Here is a 16,552-nt window from a genome sequence, read left to right on the forward strand (position 1 = left end):
ATAGTTTCATTCATTTTATACAAAATGTACTCCACATCATTATGAAAACTTTGGTATGAATCACTCAAATTATCAGAACTGAAATGTTTGGAAATTTAATTACATGAATCAATTCCGAATATATCTGCACTCCTAAACTATTTCTAAATGCAAAAGGGATCCAGAAGCAGAGGAGCTTGACGTGTGTTTTATAAAGAACACATAAATCCCCCTCTTCCAGTGTTTGGTTCCAAGTATTACATCTCATACCCTTTGCAGTTTACTTGATACCAATGTCTATAGCTTGTTCATTCGTAAAATATTTTGTCGAACTGGAAGGAACGTTGCTGTTGCAGCGTACGGAATCTCTCGGAGAATTCCAAACCATTCCTTCTTGTCATCGTTGTACCTGGAAATAAAACAAAACCGGGACTAGCGTCAGAGGAAGATGCCATTTTGGTCTATCACACCCGAGGGATTTTGTTGGAACAATCTGGGTGCTGTGACCTCCCCACCATCGAAGGGATCTACAGGAGTCGCTGCCTCAAAAAGCCAGCCTACATCATAGAGGGCCACGCCACCCTGGCCACGCTCTCATTTCACCCCTGCCATTGGGAAGAAAGTACAGGAGCCTAAAAACTTGTAATGTTTCGGGAGTAGCCTCTTCCTTACAGCCATCAGGCTATTAAACACTACAACCTCCAAATAAACTCTGAATTACAAAGACTTGGGGGCATTGGTTTTGTCTTTTTGCACTATTATTGTTTGTTTTATGTGTGTGTATATAAACACTTGGACATGTAGACGATAGGAAAGTTAGAGGGATATGAGTCAAACGCACGGAGATGGGACTAGCTTAGATGTAGCACCTTGGTCAGCATAAGCAAGCTGGGTCGGAGAGTCTGTTTCCATGCTGTATGACTATCTGACAAACACAAGGACTTCAGCGAGGCCTTTGATGATATTGTGCATGGTAGGCTCATCTGTAAGGTTAGATCACATGGAATCCAAAGAGAGCTTGCCAACTGGATACAACATTGGCTTGGCAAAAGGAATGAGGTGGTGGTAGGGGTGCTATTCAGATTGGAGGTCTGTGACAAGTGGTGTTCCATAGGGATCGGTGCTGAGACCACTGGTGTTTGTCATCTGGATGAATGATTTGGAGGACAATGTGATGGTCGCTTAGATAGATGCATAATACACCAATAATGGTGGACTGTGAAGAAAGTTAACCAAGACTACAATAGGATCTAGATGAACTGGGAAGACTTGCACAGTAAATAGTAGGTCTCTGAAGAGCGATGTACACAAGACCGATCTAGGGGTACAGGTGCATAGTTTCCTGAAAGTGACGACACTGTTAGCCAGGTTCTGAAGAAGTCCCGAATACAAGTGTTATCCATCAATTCCTTCCACAGGTGCTGCCTGGCCCGTTCAGTTCCTCCAGCACGGTTTTTTTGCTCACGATTTTAACATCGGCAGTCCCTTGTGTTGCTATGGTGAAGAAGGAATTTGGCATAGATGGGCACAAAGTGCTGGAGTAATTCAGCGGGTCAGATTGTATCTCAGGAGATAAAGGATAGGTGACGTTTTGGGTTGGGACCCTTCTTCAGACTGCTTCAGGCAGGCATTTGCATGCTTGCCTTCATCAGTCAGAGCATTGAACACAGGAGTTGGGAGACCTTGTTGTAAATACAAGGCATAGATGAGAGCACAGTTGGAGAATGGTGTGTAGTTCTGGTCTGGTACAGCTATAGGAACAAAGTCATTACTCTTAAAAAGGTTCAGAAAGATTCACGAGGATGTTACTGCAACTTGAGGACTTGAGTTATCTGGAGAGGCTGGGACTGTTTTTCCTGGAATTAAGGAGGTTGAGGGGAGACCTTGTAAAGATATATGGATCCTTGAGCCTGAAGAAGTTCCGACCCGACACATCACCCATCCTTTTTCTCCAGAGATGCTGCCTGATCCGCTGAGTTGCTCCAGCACCTTGTATCTATAATGGTTGCAGACTTTTTCCAAAGATAGTGGAGTCGAAACCAAGAGGGCATAGGTTTAAGGTGATGGGAAAGATTTAAAGGGGAACTGAGGGACATATTTTTCACACAAAGTGTGGTAAATATGTGGTATGAGCTGCCAAATGAAGTGGAGGTGGGTACAATTGCGGTGTTTAAGAGACATTTGGACAGGTACATGGAGGGAAACAGGCCCTTCGGTCCGTGCCGACACTAGCAATATCCTACACACAATGGGGACGATGTATAATTAACAGATGCCAATTAACCTACGTCTTTAGTCAGCTTGGCCAAGTTGGGCCGAAGAGCCTGTTTCCATGCTATATAACTCCATGACTACAAGATTTGAATGTTGCACTGTGTCCATGCTGAGTCTTGCATTCAGTTTTGTTTATCATCATGGGTCAGTAATTAGCCATGCTAGATGATTTGCAGGAGAATTAGGTGGTAAGTATAAGAATTATAGAGACATCCACCACAGATCCTGCCCCCAGTCCCAACTAGTCCATGGTGACCATAGGTTTAGCTGAGCGAGTCCCATTTGCCTGCATTTGGCCCTGTCCCTCGAAACATCGATGATGGTCGTGTGCGGGTGAAAAGTTGACGAATTACCTCCAGACATCATTGATCTCGGTTGGAACGAAATCTCCGGATCCGGGCTCTGATTCCAACATGACAAACCCACCGATGGCGTACAGGGAGTCCGACAATGTGACCAGGCTGAGAGAGCTCCGCTCCTGTGGAAATGGGGTGCTTTCTTCCCACCTGGAGAGAAGATCAGGGGCTCAGTCAGTCTGGAAGAAGTGATCGATGGTCGGCACGGATCCAGTAGGCCGAATGGCTTGGAGAAGACCTCGGAGCAGAATTAGACCATTTGTCCCATCAAGTCTGCTGCGCCATTCAATCAGGCTGATCTATCTTTCCCTCTCAACCCCATTCTCCTGCCTTCTCCCTAGAACCTTTGACGCCCTTACTGATCAAGATTGTATCAATCTCCATGTTTAAAAATACCCAATGACTTGGCCTTCACCTACGTCTGTGGCAATGAAATCCGCAGATTCGCCCCCCCCAGCTAAAGAAATTCCTCCTCATCTCCATTCTAAAGATAGGTCCTTTTATTCTGAGGCTGTGCCCTCTGGTCCTGACTGATACTAGTGGTAACATCCATTTCATGTCCACTCATTATCCAGTAGGTTCAATGAGATCATCCCTCCTCCTTCTGAACTTCAACACAGGCCAAAAGCCATCATAGAAACATAGAAATTAGGTGCAGGAGTAGGCCATTCGGCCCTTCGAGCCTGCACCGCCATTCAATATGATCATGGCTGATCATCCAACTCAGTATCCCGTACCTGCCTTCTCTCCATACCCTCTGATCCCCTTAGCCACAAGGGCCACATCTAACTCCCTCTTAAATATAGCCAATGAACTGGCCTCAACTACCCTCTGTGGCAGAGAGTTCCAGAGATTCACCACTCTCTGTGTGAAAAAAAAGTTCTTCTCATCTCGGTTTTAAAGGAATTCCCCCCTTATCCTTAAGCTGTAACCCCTTGTCCTGGACTTCCCCAACATTGGGAACAATCTTCCTGCATCTAGCCTGTCCAACCTCTTAAGAATTTTGTAAGTTTCTATAAGATCCTCTCTCAATCTCCTAAATTCTAGAGAGTATAAACCAAGTCTATCCAGTCTTTCTTCATAAGACAGTCCTGACATCCCAGGAATCAGTCTGGTGAACCTTCTCTGCACTCTCTATGGCAATAATGTCCTTCCTCAGATTTGGAGACCAAAACTGTACGCAATACTCCAGGTGTGGTCTCACCAAGACCCTGTACAACTGCAGTAGAACCTCCCTGCTCCGATACTCAAATCCTTTTGCAATGAAAGCCAACATACCATTCGCTTTCTTTACTGCATGCTGTACCTGCATGCCTACCTTCAATGACTGGTGTACCATGACACCCAGGTCTCGCTGCATTTCCCCCTTTCCCAATCGGCCACCATTTAGATAATAGTCTGCTTTCCCGTTTTTGCCACCAAAATGGATAACCTCACATTTATCCACATTATACTGCATCTGCCAAACATTTGCCCACTCACCCAGCCTATCCGTCACCTTGCAGTCTCCTAGCATCCTCCTCACAGCTAACACTGCCCCCCAGCTTAGTGTCATCCGCAAACTTGGAGATATTGCCTTCAACTGCATGTGTCTAACAAATTCTGAAACTGAACTAAGTGTCGTCCCAAAAAAAGATACAAATTGCTGGTCTAAAGGGGCTGTCCCACTTGGGCAACCTAATCTGCGAGTTTAGAAGAGTGTCTTCGACCTTCAAACTCGCAGCATGGTCGACACGTGGTCTTAGGAGGTTCTATGAGGTTGCTGGAACTCTCCTTCATGCTCGAGGGAAGTCCCTGAATACTCATGGCCTCAGCTAGGACACGGAAAGATTTTCGGCATGCAGTGGGGAGGGGTCGCGCTATTTACTTACAGGCAGTCGAGGGCAGCCGTAGGCAATCTCCTTCGCAGACCAAGCATTTAATTGGCTCATTGGAGTTGTCAGAACCAAGGAAAACCGAACGGTAAGTAAAATGCCCGCTAAACGTTATTATCTATATTACTAAAAGTCTGATTTTGACCACTTCCTGTTCTGTATGTTGATTTTAGAAAACACGCTGCAACTTACGGCTGTGATTTTTGGCCATCTTACTCAGTCCCTCTCCGCTGCGCAGGACAAGAGGATTTTTCCCATCGATGAAATATAAAATAGTTATTAGTGTTTTAAAAATGTTGAGATTCTCTCCCCTGAAGGCCACGCCCCTTCCGGAGGGACTATAAAACCCGGATGTGTTGAGTGCCTCAGTCAGTCTCTGCAAGATGGGGAGCAAGAGGGTCACGTCTCTCAGTCTGAGCTGTGAATAACACTGAACACATGTCTACTAAACTGTGAGTGGTTTTACTGACCTGTCAGTGCCCTTAATGTGGTTTGAAAATATAGTTTGGAAATGCTAAAGCTGTGTTGCCTTTGGTTTGGAAATGCTAAAGCTGTGTTGCCTAATTAAAGTTGCCTTGCCTAATTAAAGTTGACTTGCCTTCTATATAATTAAAAGTCTAATCTTTGACCACTTCCTGTTTGCGTTTTATATTGATTTTAGGAAAAGAAATGCTACCACATACGGCTGTGATTTTTGGCCATCTTACTCAGAGTCCCCCTCCGCTCATCAGGTGCCACGGATTTTTCCCATCGATGAAAAATAAAAGAGTTATTAGTGTTTAAAAAAATGGTGAGATTCTCTCTCCTACGCATCACGCCACCCACCCCTTCTGATGGGGGGGGGAGGGGGGGAGGGACTATAAAACCCAGAATTGTGGGCGTGGCAGTCTCTGCAAGATAGAGGAGGGAGAGGTCACGACTTGCTGTCTTTAGTGGCCTTGCACCCTGCTTGAAATGGTATGAAACTGCACTTGAATTTGGTGGCCTTGCCGTGGAATAGCCGTGAGTCAACTGCCAGCCCACCAGCCGTGAGTGAGTGAGCTGCTAGCACAACAGGCGTGAGTGAGTGAGCCGCCAGCCCAAGAATCCATTCGGCCCACAATTTCCATACTAGCCCTCTGGAAACCAGTCACCGGCCCACAACACCCATATTACCCCTCCACAATGCCCCCCCCCCCCCCCCCCCCCCCCCCGGCCCCCAATATTGGAATTGGTGAAGAGGTGGAATATTGCGTTGGTGGACCACCATGTGATGCTGATGTGTGTGTGCGGTCGGTTGATCCGGCTCGCGGTTTCAACGCTGACGATCGATACAGCTCGAGGCTTTCCAGGCAAGTGCCCTCGAACTTGAAGGTCGAAGACACTCTTCTTAACTTGCGGATTAGGTCGCCCAAGTGGGACAGCCCCCTTAACTCAGCGGGTCAGGCAGCATCCGTGGAGAACATGGATAAAGATCCTTCTGAAGTCTGAAGAAGGGTCTCGACCCGAAATGTCTCCTATCCATGTTCTCCAGGGATGCTGCCTGCCCCGATGAGTTACTCCAGTACTTTGTGTCTTATGGCTGATCTATCTTTCCCTCTTAACCACATTCTCTTGCCTTCTCCCCATAACCCCTGACGCCTGCATGAATCAATATGGTAAATGTTTGTACATTTTCGTCTTGCTCGTGTTGGGCCTGGAGGTGGAAGTGTACTGCGTTGTGTTCTCGGTCTGGCCCCTAGTGCGGGCAGGGGCATCACTCACTTGTTTGCAGCCGGGTCATACACCTCGATGCTGCCGGTTAGCCCCACGTCCGTCACCCCCGCAGCCACCCAGATCTTATCTTTGTAGACCATCGCCCCGAACAAGGAGCGGCCTGTCTTCATTGGGGCCAGCTCTTTCCACTCGAACCGCTCGGGGTTGTAGGCACACATTTTGTTCAAGCACTTCCTGAAATGAACAGGCACAGTGTCAGTAAAATGCCTGGCTTAGACACAAAGTGTCGGAGTAACTCAGCGGGCCAGGCAGCTTCTCTGGAGAAAACGGATGGGTACGTTTTGGGTCAGGACCCTTCAGACGTTCTTTGAAAGTGTCTCGACCCGAAACGTCAGCCATCCTTTATCTCCAGAGATGCAGCCTGAGTCGCTGAGTTACACCAACACTTTGTGTCTATTTTTGGTACAAACCAGCATCTGCTGCCCTTTGTTTCTACGATGTCAAGTTAAACTAAAAGTCAGAACAAAGCCTCATCCTCTCTAAAGGTAGATTTTGGTTTATATAGTTATATGGTTATTTTGTTTTTAGATCTCCACCCAAGAGGCTGTCACTGAGTAATTTCAAAGCAGAGCTCAATAGATTTTGGATATTAATGGAAAAAGAGAGAAAGGAAGGAGGAGGAGAAAGAAGAATAGACGAATAAAGAAGAGCTGCTGCTGCTGCTGCTGGCGGCGGCATGTAGGAGACATTTGGATAGGCGCGTGGATTTGGAGGGACATGTGCAGGCAGATAAGAGTTGGACCTAGCATCATGTTCGGCCTGGTTTGGTGCTGTACTGTCCCTGTCCAAATGTCTTTTAAAAGTCATGGAATGAAATGGAATACTCGATTGTAACATGTGACAAGGCACAGTGAAATTCTTTGCTTCACTTTGAGTATCTGCCTCAACTGCTCGTTCTGGCAGCTTGTTCCGTATACCCACTACCTTCTGCATGAAGGAGTTGCCGCTTGGATTGTTATTAAATCATTCCCCTCTCATCTTAAACCTATGTCCTCTGGTTCCTGAATAAAAAACTATGCATTCACCCTATCTATTCTCACGATCTTGTGATCATGGCACGCCTTTATCAGCACTCCTCATCCTCCTGTGCTCCAAGGAATAAAGTCCTAGACTGCCCCACCTCTCCATAGAGATCAGCCCCTCAAGTAACATCCTTCTCTGCACTTGTTCTAACTTATTAACATCTTACCGATAGCAGGGTGATTAAAGCTGAACACAATAAAGGTCCACCAACAATGTTCTGGCATCCTTGGTTCCAGAACCTTTCTGGGTTGTCCGTTTTGCTGGACCAACAGAGGTCACGTCACGGCCTCTGGGGGTTGTCCAGCGATACTGTAACATTCCACTTACGCCACCGGGGGGGCCAAGATATTGCCCCGCAAAGTCGGCCTGGCAATTCGGCTATGGGAACGCATCTTCCGGCTCTGGGCCGGAGTTCCAGAGCCCCAGCCGCGGGGGGAAAATTCGACCCAGAAGTCCCATTGAGGTCGAGATTGGCCACCTCGCTACATTGTTGCCTGGGGGGGGGGGGATTTCAGGTGCACTCTCGTAATTTTGTCCGGATTACAGGAGGCACCAGACCACCAGTTGCCAGAAAATCGGTTGTGGGCCTATATTGGTTTATTTTTGTCACATATACAATGAAAAACCCAGTGGTACCCAGTCTAAAATCATATTATACATGAGTACAATCAAGTCATACGCAAGTATAACAGTGCAGAATATAGTGTTACAGCACCACAGCTTACAAAGAAAGTGCAGATTTAAAAAAGTCCAAGATCCGCAAAAAGTTTTGGGAAGATCGGGTCTGTGCCACAGTTTATAAGAAGACCATTCATTAGCCTGATAACAGCTGGGAAGAAGTTGTTCCTGAACTATGGTGTTACATGCTATCTAACTTGTGCCTCACCAACGTCTTGTCCAACTGTAACGTAACACTTCAACCTCTATACTCAGAGGTGAAAGGAACATGTCAACATTGCGGTGAAGAGAGGCACTTACTTGTTTTTTCCTTTCCCTCCTATGACATAGACATGCCCGTTGTACGACACCACACAGTGACCATACACGTCGTATGGAAGTGGATCCGATTCCCCCCATTTAAACGTGCTGCAAAGTAAAAGAGATTTTCATCAGCAGGTACTGGGAAAGTTTCACATCTCGTGCATGGTGGCGCAGCGGTAGAGTTGCTGCCTGACAACGCCAGAGACCCGGGTTCAATCCTGACTACGGGTGCTGCCTCTGCCCAGCTTGTACGTTCTCCCCGTGACTGTGTGGGTTTCCCCGGGTGCTCCGGTTTCCTCCCACACTCCACAGACGTGCAGGTTTGTAGGTTAATTGACTTTGGTAAAATTGTAAATTGGCCCTGGAGTGTAGGATAGTGCTAGTGTACGGGGATTGCTGGTCGGTGCGGACTCGGTGGGCAGAAGGGCCTGTTTCTGTGCTGTATCTAAACTAAACTAAACTAAATGTCTTAGAAAATGTTAACATTGCCACAGTAAAGTCTCACATTCTGTCCATGTTTACAGAGGTATTAATATTGGTTTATTATTGTCATGTGACCCAAGATATAGCGTAAAACACGATGGCGGCACAGTGGCGCAGCTGGTAGAGCCACTACCTCACAGCGCCAAAGACCCGGGTTTGATCCAGCATCTAGAGAAGTCTGAAGAAGGGTCTCGAGGAGATTTAAAGGGGACCTTTCGTTCACACCAGAGGTATCTTGTATGAGTTGCCAGAGGAGGTGGTGGAAACAGAGACAGCAACAACAGGTAAGAGGCATCAACATGACCATGTGAATGAGCAGGACAAGGAGACATGTGGAATTAAGGTAGGCAAGTGGGACTGGTGTAGAAACAAGGAACTGCAGATGCTGATTTACAAAAATAGACACAAATTGCGGGAGTAACTTAGCGGGTCGGGCAACATTTCTGGAGAACATGGATAGGTGACGTTTCAGGTCGAGACCCTTCGGCAGATACTGGTTTTCAAAAAAAGACACAAAGTGATGGGGTAATTCAGCGGGTCAGGCAGCATCTCTGCAGAACACGGACGGACAGCTGATTTGGATTGGGGCCCCTCTTCAGACTGACGTGATGGACAGCAGAGACAGAGTGGGTCGAAGGGCCTGTTGCTATGCTGTGCAGCTCTGACTCAAGTGAAGATCACAGAGATCACAGAAAATGGCAGGGATTTATTCAGATTAAAATTAGCTGCGGCTCCCTCAGACTGAACCAGAGATTGGGTGCGCAGAATAATATGTTCACAATAACAATCCATAACAGTATCTGTTTTCATGCTGGTCCCTGTTTCACAACCAAATAGTCACTACTGAATTACTGGGCCAGCACCAAGCCTTGACTTTCACCCTGCAATTTAAATTTGAGCCACTAAATGAAATCCAGAATTTTAAACAAAAGCCCTCTCTTCTCAGTGGAAGTAAACTTCCATGGACTTATTCTCCACTTCACGCTGCCTCGGCAAGGCCACCAGCATAAACCAGGACCAGTCTCACCTCAGACACTTCCTATTCTCCCCTCCCCATCAGACAAGAGGTACAGAAGTGTGAAATCACACCTGCAGATTCAGGGACAGTTTCTTCCCAGGCAACTGATGAGGCAACGGAACCATCCTTTCTCCAACTAGATAGCAGTCCTGCCCTACCATCTCCTTCATTGGAAACCCTCAAACTAATTTAAATCGAACTTTACATCTTACACAAAACGTGAATCCCTTTATCCTGTATCTGTACGCTGTGGATGGCTCAATTGTAATCATGTATATCTTTTCATTGATTGGATAGAAGGCAAAAAAAAACATTTCACTGTACCTCGGTACATGTAACAATAATAAAAATGTGCTTATTGTGGCCTTGACAAACATAAGGGTTAGCACTACACGCTACAAATCCCAGTTGTGGAGACACTGGTATCGTTGTCTCGTTGTAGGACATTGATCATCTTTTAATCTGGATTTTTACTTAAGTTAAAAATCCAGATTAAATACTTATTGTGGTTTTTTTTAATATAAATTATGGTGTTTTTATAAGTGATATTCCAAGATTTTATATGTATTTATGATATTTGATATGCAATGCATTTTTAATGTAATGTTGCCCCTTGTCTGGACCTTGAGTGTAATAAAGTATATTATTATTATTATTATTATTATTATTAATAAACAAAACTAAACGAAGAACCCAGCCAATGGAAAGAGTACAGAGATTTACAAGGGTGTTGCCAGGACTTGAGGGCCACAGCTATGGGGAGAGGAGCTGATTGAGGATCATGGCGATTAAAACATGGCGACTCTTGTGTGCGGACTCAGTGTGGTCCACTATTTTACGCTCATAGCATGAGTGTGCCTTTACATTAGTAGGATTGTCATTGAACTGTACGCAAAAAAATAACTTCCCTGTGCTTCGGTACACATGACAATAAAATAACATTCATTGTCGGACTTTATTCCTTGGAGCGCAGGAGGCTGAGGGATGATTTTCTAGAGGTGTACAAAACCATGAGGTGGACAGATAGGGTGAATGCACAGAGTCTTTTACCCAGGGGGATCAAGAACCAGGTTTAAGATGAAGGGAAAATACTTAATTGGAACCTGAGGGGTAACGTTTTCACACATAGGGTGATAAGTATACGGGGAGGAGGTAGATGAGGCAGGTACAGTAACAACATTGAAAAGATATTTGAACAGGTGCATGGATGAGACCGATTTGTAGGGATTTAGGTCAAATGCTGGCAAGTGGAACTAGCTTAGACTTGGTCGGCATGGATGAGTTGGGCTGAGGGGCCATGCTGTGTGACTCTATGAGTCTCATTGACAAATGGGTGTTGTGCACTGTAGCGCACGTCCATCCCACGCTGACGCAATGTGGAGATGTGCTTTAGCTGGACTATGTGCGATGGCTTGGCTCAGTATACTTGGTCTGACAAGACACTCTGCATTGCTTATTCCAAGGGCAGTACAATGGTGCAGCTGGTAGAGCTGCTGCCTCACAGCATCGGTTTGATCCCGACCGTGGGTGCGGTCCGTGTGTGGAGTTTGCACGTTCTCCCTGTGATCATGTGGGTTTCCTCCGGGTGCTCCGGTTTCCTCCTACATCCCAAAGACGTATTGTATGTATTGATGTATTCAAATTTATTGTCATTGTCTCAATTTGAGACAACGAAATGAATTTCCCTTACAGGCAGTATCATAAAAAAAAAAATAATTAAAAAAAAATAATAATAAATAAATAATAAAACATATTAAAAATAAAATTGAAATTGAATTAAAAAAAAAAGACAAACACAGAAAGTCCATGACACAACATAACATAAATGGCACCAAGGTGAGGATGGCACCATAGTCCACCAAAGATGTGCAGGTTTGTAGGTTAATTGCCCCTTGGTGTGTAAGAAGTGGATGGGAAAGTGGGATAACGTAGGACTAGTGTGAACAGGTGATCGGTGGTCAGCGTGGACTCGGTGGTCCAAAGGGCCCAATTCCATGTTGTGTCTGGATTAGTGAGTATTAGCTGCAAGAAGAGGTTGGGCAGACTTGGATTGGTTTCTCTGGAACGCCAGAGGTTGCGGGGAAACTTGATAGAAGTTTATAAAATTATGAGAGGTATAGAGAGGGTTGAAAGAATTATTTCCCCAGGATGGATAAATCAAATACGAGAGAGTATAGGTTTAAGGTGAGAGGGGCAAAGTATAAAAGGAGATGAGCGGGGTTAAACTAAACTAAATACTTACTGTCGATCGTAGCACATCACGGTGTCCAGCGACTTCTCGCCTTCTCCCACCTCCTTCCCTCCGATGACGTAGATGGCGTTCTCCGCTTCCCCCAGGCCAAACAGGCAACGCGGAGACGGCAAGGGAGGCATCCCCAGCCAATCACAGTCCAGGTGATCAAACTGCTCGGAGGTCAAGACACAGGTTAGAGGTCAGTCACATGCTCCCGGGCCCCTGCACCATGGGCGGCACTTTGGCACGTCGCTGCCTCCCGGCGCCAGGGACCCGGGTTTGATCCTGACTATGGGTGTTAGCTGTACAGAGTTTGTACATTATCCCTGTGACCGAGTGGGTTTTCTCCGGGTGCTCCGGTTTCCTCCAACACTCCAAAGATGTGCAGCTTTGTAGGTCAATTCCTTCGGTAAAGATTGAAAACTGTCCCAAGTGTGTAGAATAGTGCTAGTGTACGAGGTGGTCGCTGGACAGCACTGGCTCACTGGGCTGAAGGGCCTATTTCCACAATGTGACTCTAAACTAAACTGATCCACTACAATGCTGAGAACTGTAGTCTATAGATACATGGTGTATCTGATCTGTTGGGATAGCATGGAATACAAAGCTTTTCACTGTATTTCAGTGCACATGACAATAATAAACCTAAACCCAAACTTAAAAATCTTAACTGCACAGAGGGGACGTCATGTTGCAGTTTCATTAAACATTGGCCATGGTGCAATTGGAGTATCATGTATAGTTCTGGTCGCTAAATTACTGAGAGATTGTGGAGGAGGTGCTGGAAAGGGTTGTCAGGACGCTGCCTTGATTGGAGGCTATTAATGATAAGGAGAGATTGGACATACAGACAGAAGGAACTGCAGTTGCTCGAATCTTGCACGGAACACAAAATGCTGGAGTAACTCAGTGGGTCAGGCACCATCTCTGGAGAACAAGGATAATGATAGGTTGGGTCCTTCAGACTTGGATTGTTTTCTCTGTGGCTGAAGCGAGATCTGATTGAAGTATATAAAATTATGTGGCATAGATAGAGTAGACAGTAAGAACCTTTTGCCGAGCGCGGAAATGTCAAAGACTAGAGGACATAGCTGTAGGGTGAGAGAGACAAAGCTTAGAGGAGATGTGTGGGTCAGATACAGTATTTTTCCAAAGAGGGTAGTTTAACTTAGTTAGTGCTGGAGTAACTCAGCCAGTTGGGCAGCATCTGTGGAGGAGATAGATAGGTGACATTTTAGGTTGTTGATGTGTTCCAGCATCTGCAGGGTCTTGTGTCAATGTTCTATGTTCTCAATTCGTCACAGGTTGGGAGTTTGGAATATGGAGAGATACTGATGCCAAAACTGCTTTCTCAGTTTCTGAGTTTAGTTTAGTTTAGTTTAGACACACAGTGTGGAAACAGCCCCTTCGGCCCGCCAAGTCCACACCGACCAACGATCACCCGTGCACTAGCTCTATGTTATCCCAGCTTTGCATCCTGTACACTAGGGGCTATTTACGGAGACCAATTAACCTACAAACCTGCTCGTCTTTGGGATGTGGGAAGAAACCGGAGCATCAGGAGGAAACCCACGCGGTCACAGGGAGAACCCCACAGGCAAACTCCACATGAATAGCACCCAAGGTCAGGATCGAACCCGGGTCTCTGGAGCTGTGAGGCTGTAGGTTCTACCAGCTGTGCTGCCCTTGTTTGGCCCCAACCCATCAGACCCCTTCATCCCAGATCATATACGCCCTCACTTGCCCCTTCCCCATCCCTGCACTCTGTGCAGCCTTTTTCCCCAGACCCCCCCCCCAATATCCTGGGCTGTCCCTTCCTCACAGCTCCCGCCATCCTCCAATACCCTAACCAGCTTCCTCACCAACCCTCCCTCAATCTCCCCCCCCCCCCACCCCACCGCCTCTGTACCCCAACACACTCCTCACCCCCACTTCCCCCCCCCATGAGACTGACCATCCTCCCCTACACTCTCACAGCCCACCCTCACTCTGAACAGCAATCCCACCCCCTTCTCGTTCATCCTTACAGCACCTCTCTCCTCCCCTTCACCTTCATCTGTCTCTCCCCACAGCCCCTCCTCTCTCCCCTCACAGCCTCTACTCTTCCTGCCTCCACTCCCCCTCTTCCTCACTCCCTCTCCTCTCTCTCAAATCACTCCCTCTCCACGCACAACTGATCCCCCCCCCCCCCCCCCCCCACTCCCTCTCCCCCCCCTCACACCTACCCCACTCGAGGGCCTGAGCTAGGGTGAGGCTAAGACTTTAATCCTTGGAGCGCAGGTGGCTGAGGGGTAATGTGGGAGAGCTATAAGATCATGAGTGGAACAGATGGGATAAACGAGTCTTTTACCCAGAGGAGGGAAATCAGGAACCAGAAGTGAGAGTGGAAAGAATCTGAGGGCAACCTTTTCACACAGAGGGTGGTGGGTGTATGGAACGAGCTGCCGGAGGAAGTAGTTGAGGCAGGTAGTATAACAACATTTGAAAAACATTTGGACAGATACATAGATAGGAGAGTTTAAGAGCGATACGGGCCCAACGTGACGGGTGGGACAAGGCAGGTGGGCATTAGGTGGGCATGGTCGTTGGGCCAAAGGGCCTGTATCCCTGCTGTGTGGCTCAATGCCTCCATAACTCATCCCTCTCGTTCCTTCTCTCTATCTCCCTCCCCCTCCCTCTCCCTTACCCCCCCCCCTCTCTCTCTCTCCTCTCTTCCTGTACCCTTCACACACTCCCATGCACCGCTTCTCCCAACCCTCTCCCCTCATGCCCCCTCCAGCTCATTCATTCTCATCATAGTGTAGGACAGTGTGTGGGGGATCGCTGGTCAGTGCAGACTCTGTGGGCCGAAGGGCCTCCTTCCGCGCTGTATCTCTAAACTAAACTAAAAACATCATCTCCCCGCACACTCATTCCTCCTCACTCACTCCCCCACCCCTCACTCCTTCACCCCTCACCTCACTCACTCCCCCCTCACTCCGTCACTCACGCCTTCACCCCTCACTCACTCACTCCCTCCCCCCCCCCACCCCTCACTCCTCCCCCTCACCTCACTCACTCCCCCCCCCCCCCCTCCCTCACTCCGTCACCCCCTCACTCACCTCACTCACTCCCCCCCCTCACTCCTTCACCCCTCACCTCACTCACTCCCCCCCCTCACTCCTTCACCCCTCACCTCACTCACTCCCCCCTCACTCCGTCACCCTCACGCCCTCACCTCCCAGCCAGACCCGTGGGTAGGGGAGTAGGAGAGATGTCGCTGGGACAAGCTCTCCCTCCCTGCCCCAGTGGGGTGGGAGTGCTGGCTCACCTGCAGGAAGTAGGAGTGCAGGGGGCTCTCTTTGTTCTCCTGGTTATAGTAGAGGCCACCGATGACAAAGATCTGGTTCTCCCTGGTCACCAGGCTGGCGTGGTGGTTCTTGGGGATCTTGTTGGAGACAGAGGCAAAGTAGCACTCGTTGGTGAGGGGGTCGTAGGCCACGGTGGCCTCCTCGTTGATCATGAAGATCAGGTCCTTCATGAACATGCCGAAGCGCAGGTTCTTGTTCAAGATGCCCGAGGCTTCCTCCTCTTCCTCCTTCTCCTCCTCTTCCTCCTTCTCCTCCACCTCTCCCTCACCCTTGGCCTTGCTGCTTGTTGGGTCACCGTCTCCTTTCTTTCTCGACTCTTCCTTCTCTCCCTTGGGCTTGCCAACCTGCCTTTTGCCCTCAAGGGCATCCTTGACCATCTGGATCTTGGCCACAAGCTCCGGGTTGGACTTGACCAGCTGGTGTCCCTCCACGTTCTTGGTCAGGTAGTCCTTGGGCATGAGGAGGAAGCGGACACAGTCGAAGACCAGGGGAAGGGCCAGGAGATGGCCTTCCTCGCTCTCCGCCCAGCTGATCACTGCCTGGAAGACGGCCTCCTCCTTCTCCACGTTGAGACCGTCGCTGGAGAGGATGGCGACCAGCTCCTGGGGACTGATCTTGAGGAAGTCCTCGTCCTTGCTCACTAGGCTGAAGTGCTCGCAGGCAAAGTCTCTGGAGGCCACAGCCAACCTCGGGCAGTCCAGCATCAGGCCGAGGCGAAAGATGGCCAGGCAGTTGCCCAAGCCCAGCCTCTTCTGCAGGTAGGAGATGCAGAGGGTGAAGATGGAAGGGATCTGGAGCATGTTGGCGGCGGTGAAGATGTCCTGCACGTTGCTGTCGTCCAGCCTCACCTCGGAGGTGTAGATGTAGCGCAGGAGGACCTCCACCGTCTCGGGCTCCAGCTCCTCAAGGGTGATCTCCCGCTTATTGCTCTCCTCCAGACCGGAGAGGAACATGCCTCGGAAGTAGGGGCTGCAGGCGGCCAGCACCAGCCGGTGGCAGGGGAACTCCTTGTCCTTGACCTTCAGCACGCAGTCCACCAACTTGCCGCTGTCCAGCAGGTCTCGGAGTCCGTCCTGCAGGAGGGTCTGCTGGTAGATGCGAGGCTCCTCAGCCGGGTCCACACGGATTGCCATGGCCGGAGCTCTGTAGAATTGACCGGGGCTCTTCCCTGTCTCAGCTCGGATAGCAACTGTCCGACAGCACACATTCCTGCCTGGCTCTATATA

General features: G+C 48.4%; 1 protein-coding gene across 1 annotated transcript; it reads right to left on the bottom strand.

Moving 5' to 3' along the window:
* On the bottom strand, positions 1-16,552 carry klhl40b (kelch-like family member 40b). The gene is made up of 6 exons (XM_055663496.1): positions 15,287-16,552; positions 11,986-12,146; positions 8,240-8,347; positions 6,227-6,412; positions 2,607-2,759; positions 1-388 (listed from the first exon to the last, which is right to left on the bottom strand). The coding sequence occupies exons 1-6, from the start codon at positions 16,457-16,459 to the stop codon at positions 277-279; spliced, it is 1,893 nt and encodes a 630-aa protein (XP_055519471.1). The 5' UTR covers positions 16,460-16,552; the 3' UTR covers positions 1-276.

Source organism: Leucoraja erinacea, chromosome 2, assembly GCF_028641065.1.
Source record: "Leucoraja erinacea ecotype New England chromosome 2, Leri_hhj_1, whole genome shotgun sequence".
Lineage (NCBI taxonomy): Eukaryota > Metazoa > Chordata > Chondrichthyes > Rajiformes > Rajidae > Leucoraja > Leucoraja erinaceus.

Coding starts and splice junctions, on each gene's coding strand:
- klhl40b (XM_055663496.1), bottom strand. CDS start 16,459: ATGGCAATCCGTGTGGACCCGGCTGAGGAGCCTCGCATCTACCAGCAG. Junction 8,348..11,985: donor GTGATGTGCTACGATCGACA/GTAAGTATTTAG, acceptor TTTACTTTGCAG/CACGTTTAAATGGGGGGAAT. Junction 6,413..8,239: donor GGAGGGAAAGGAAAAAACAA/GTAAGTGCCTCT, acceptor TGTTCATTTCAG/GAAGTGCTTGAACAAAATGT.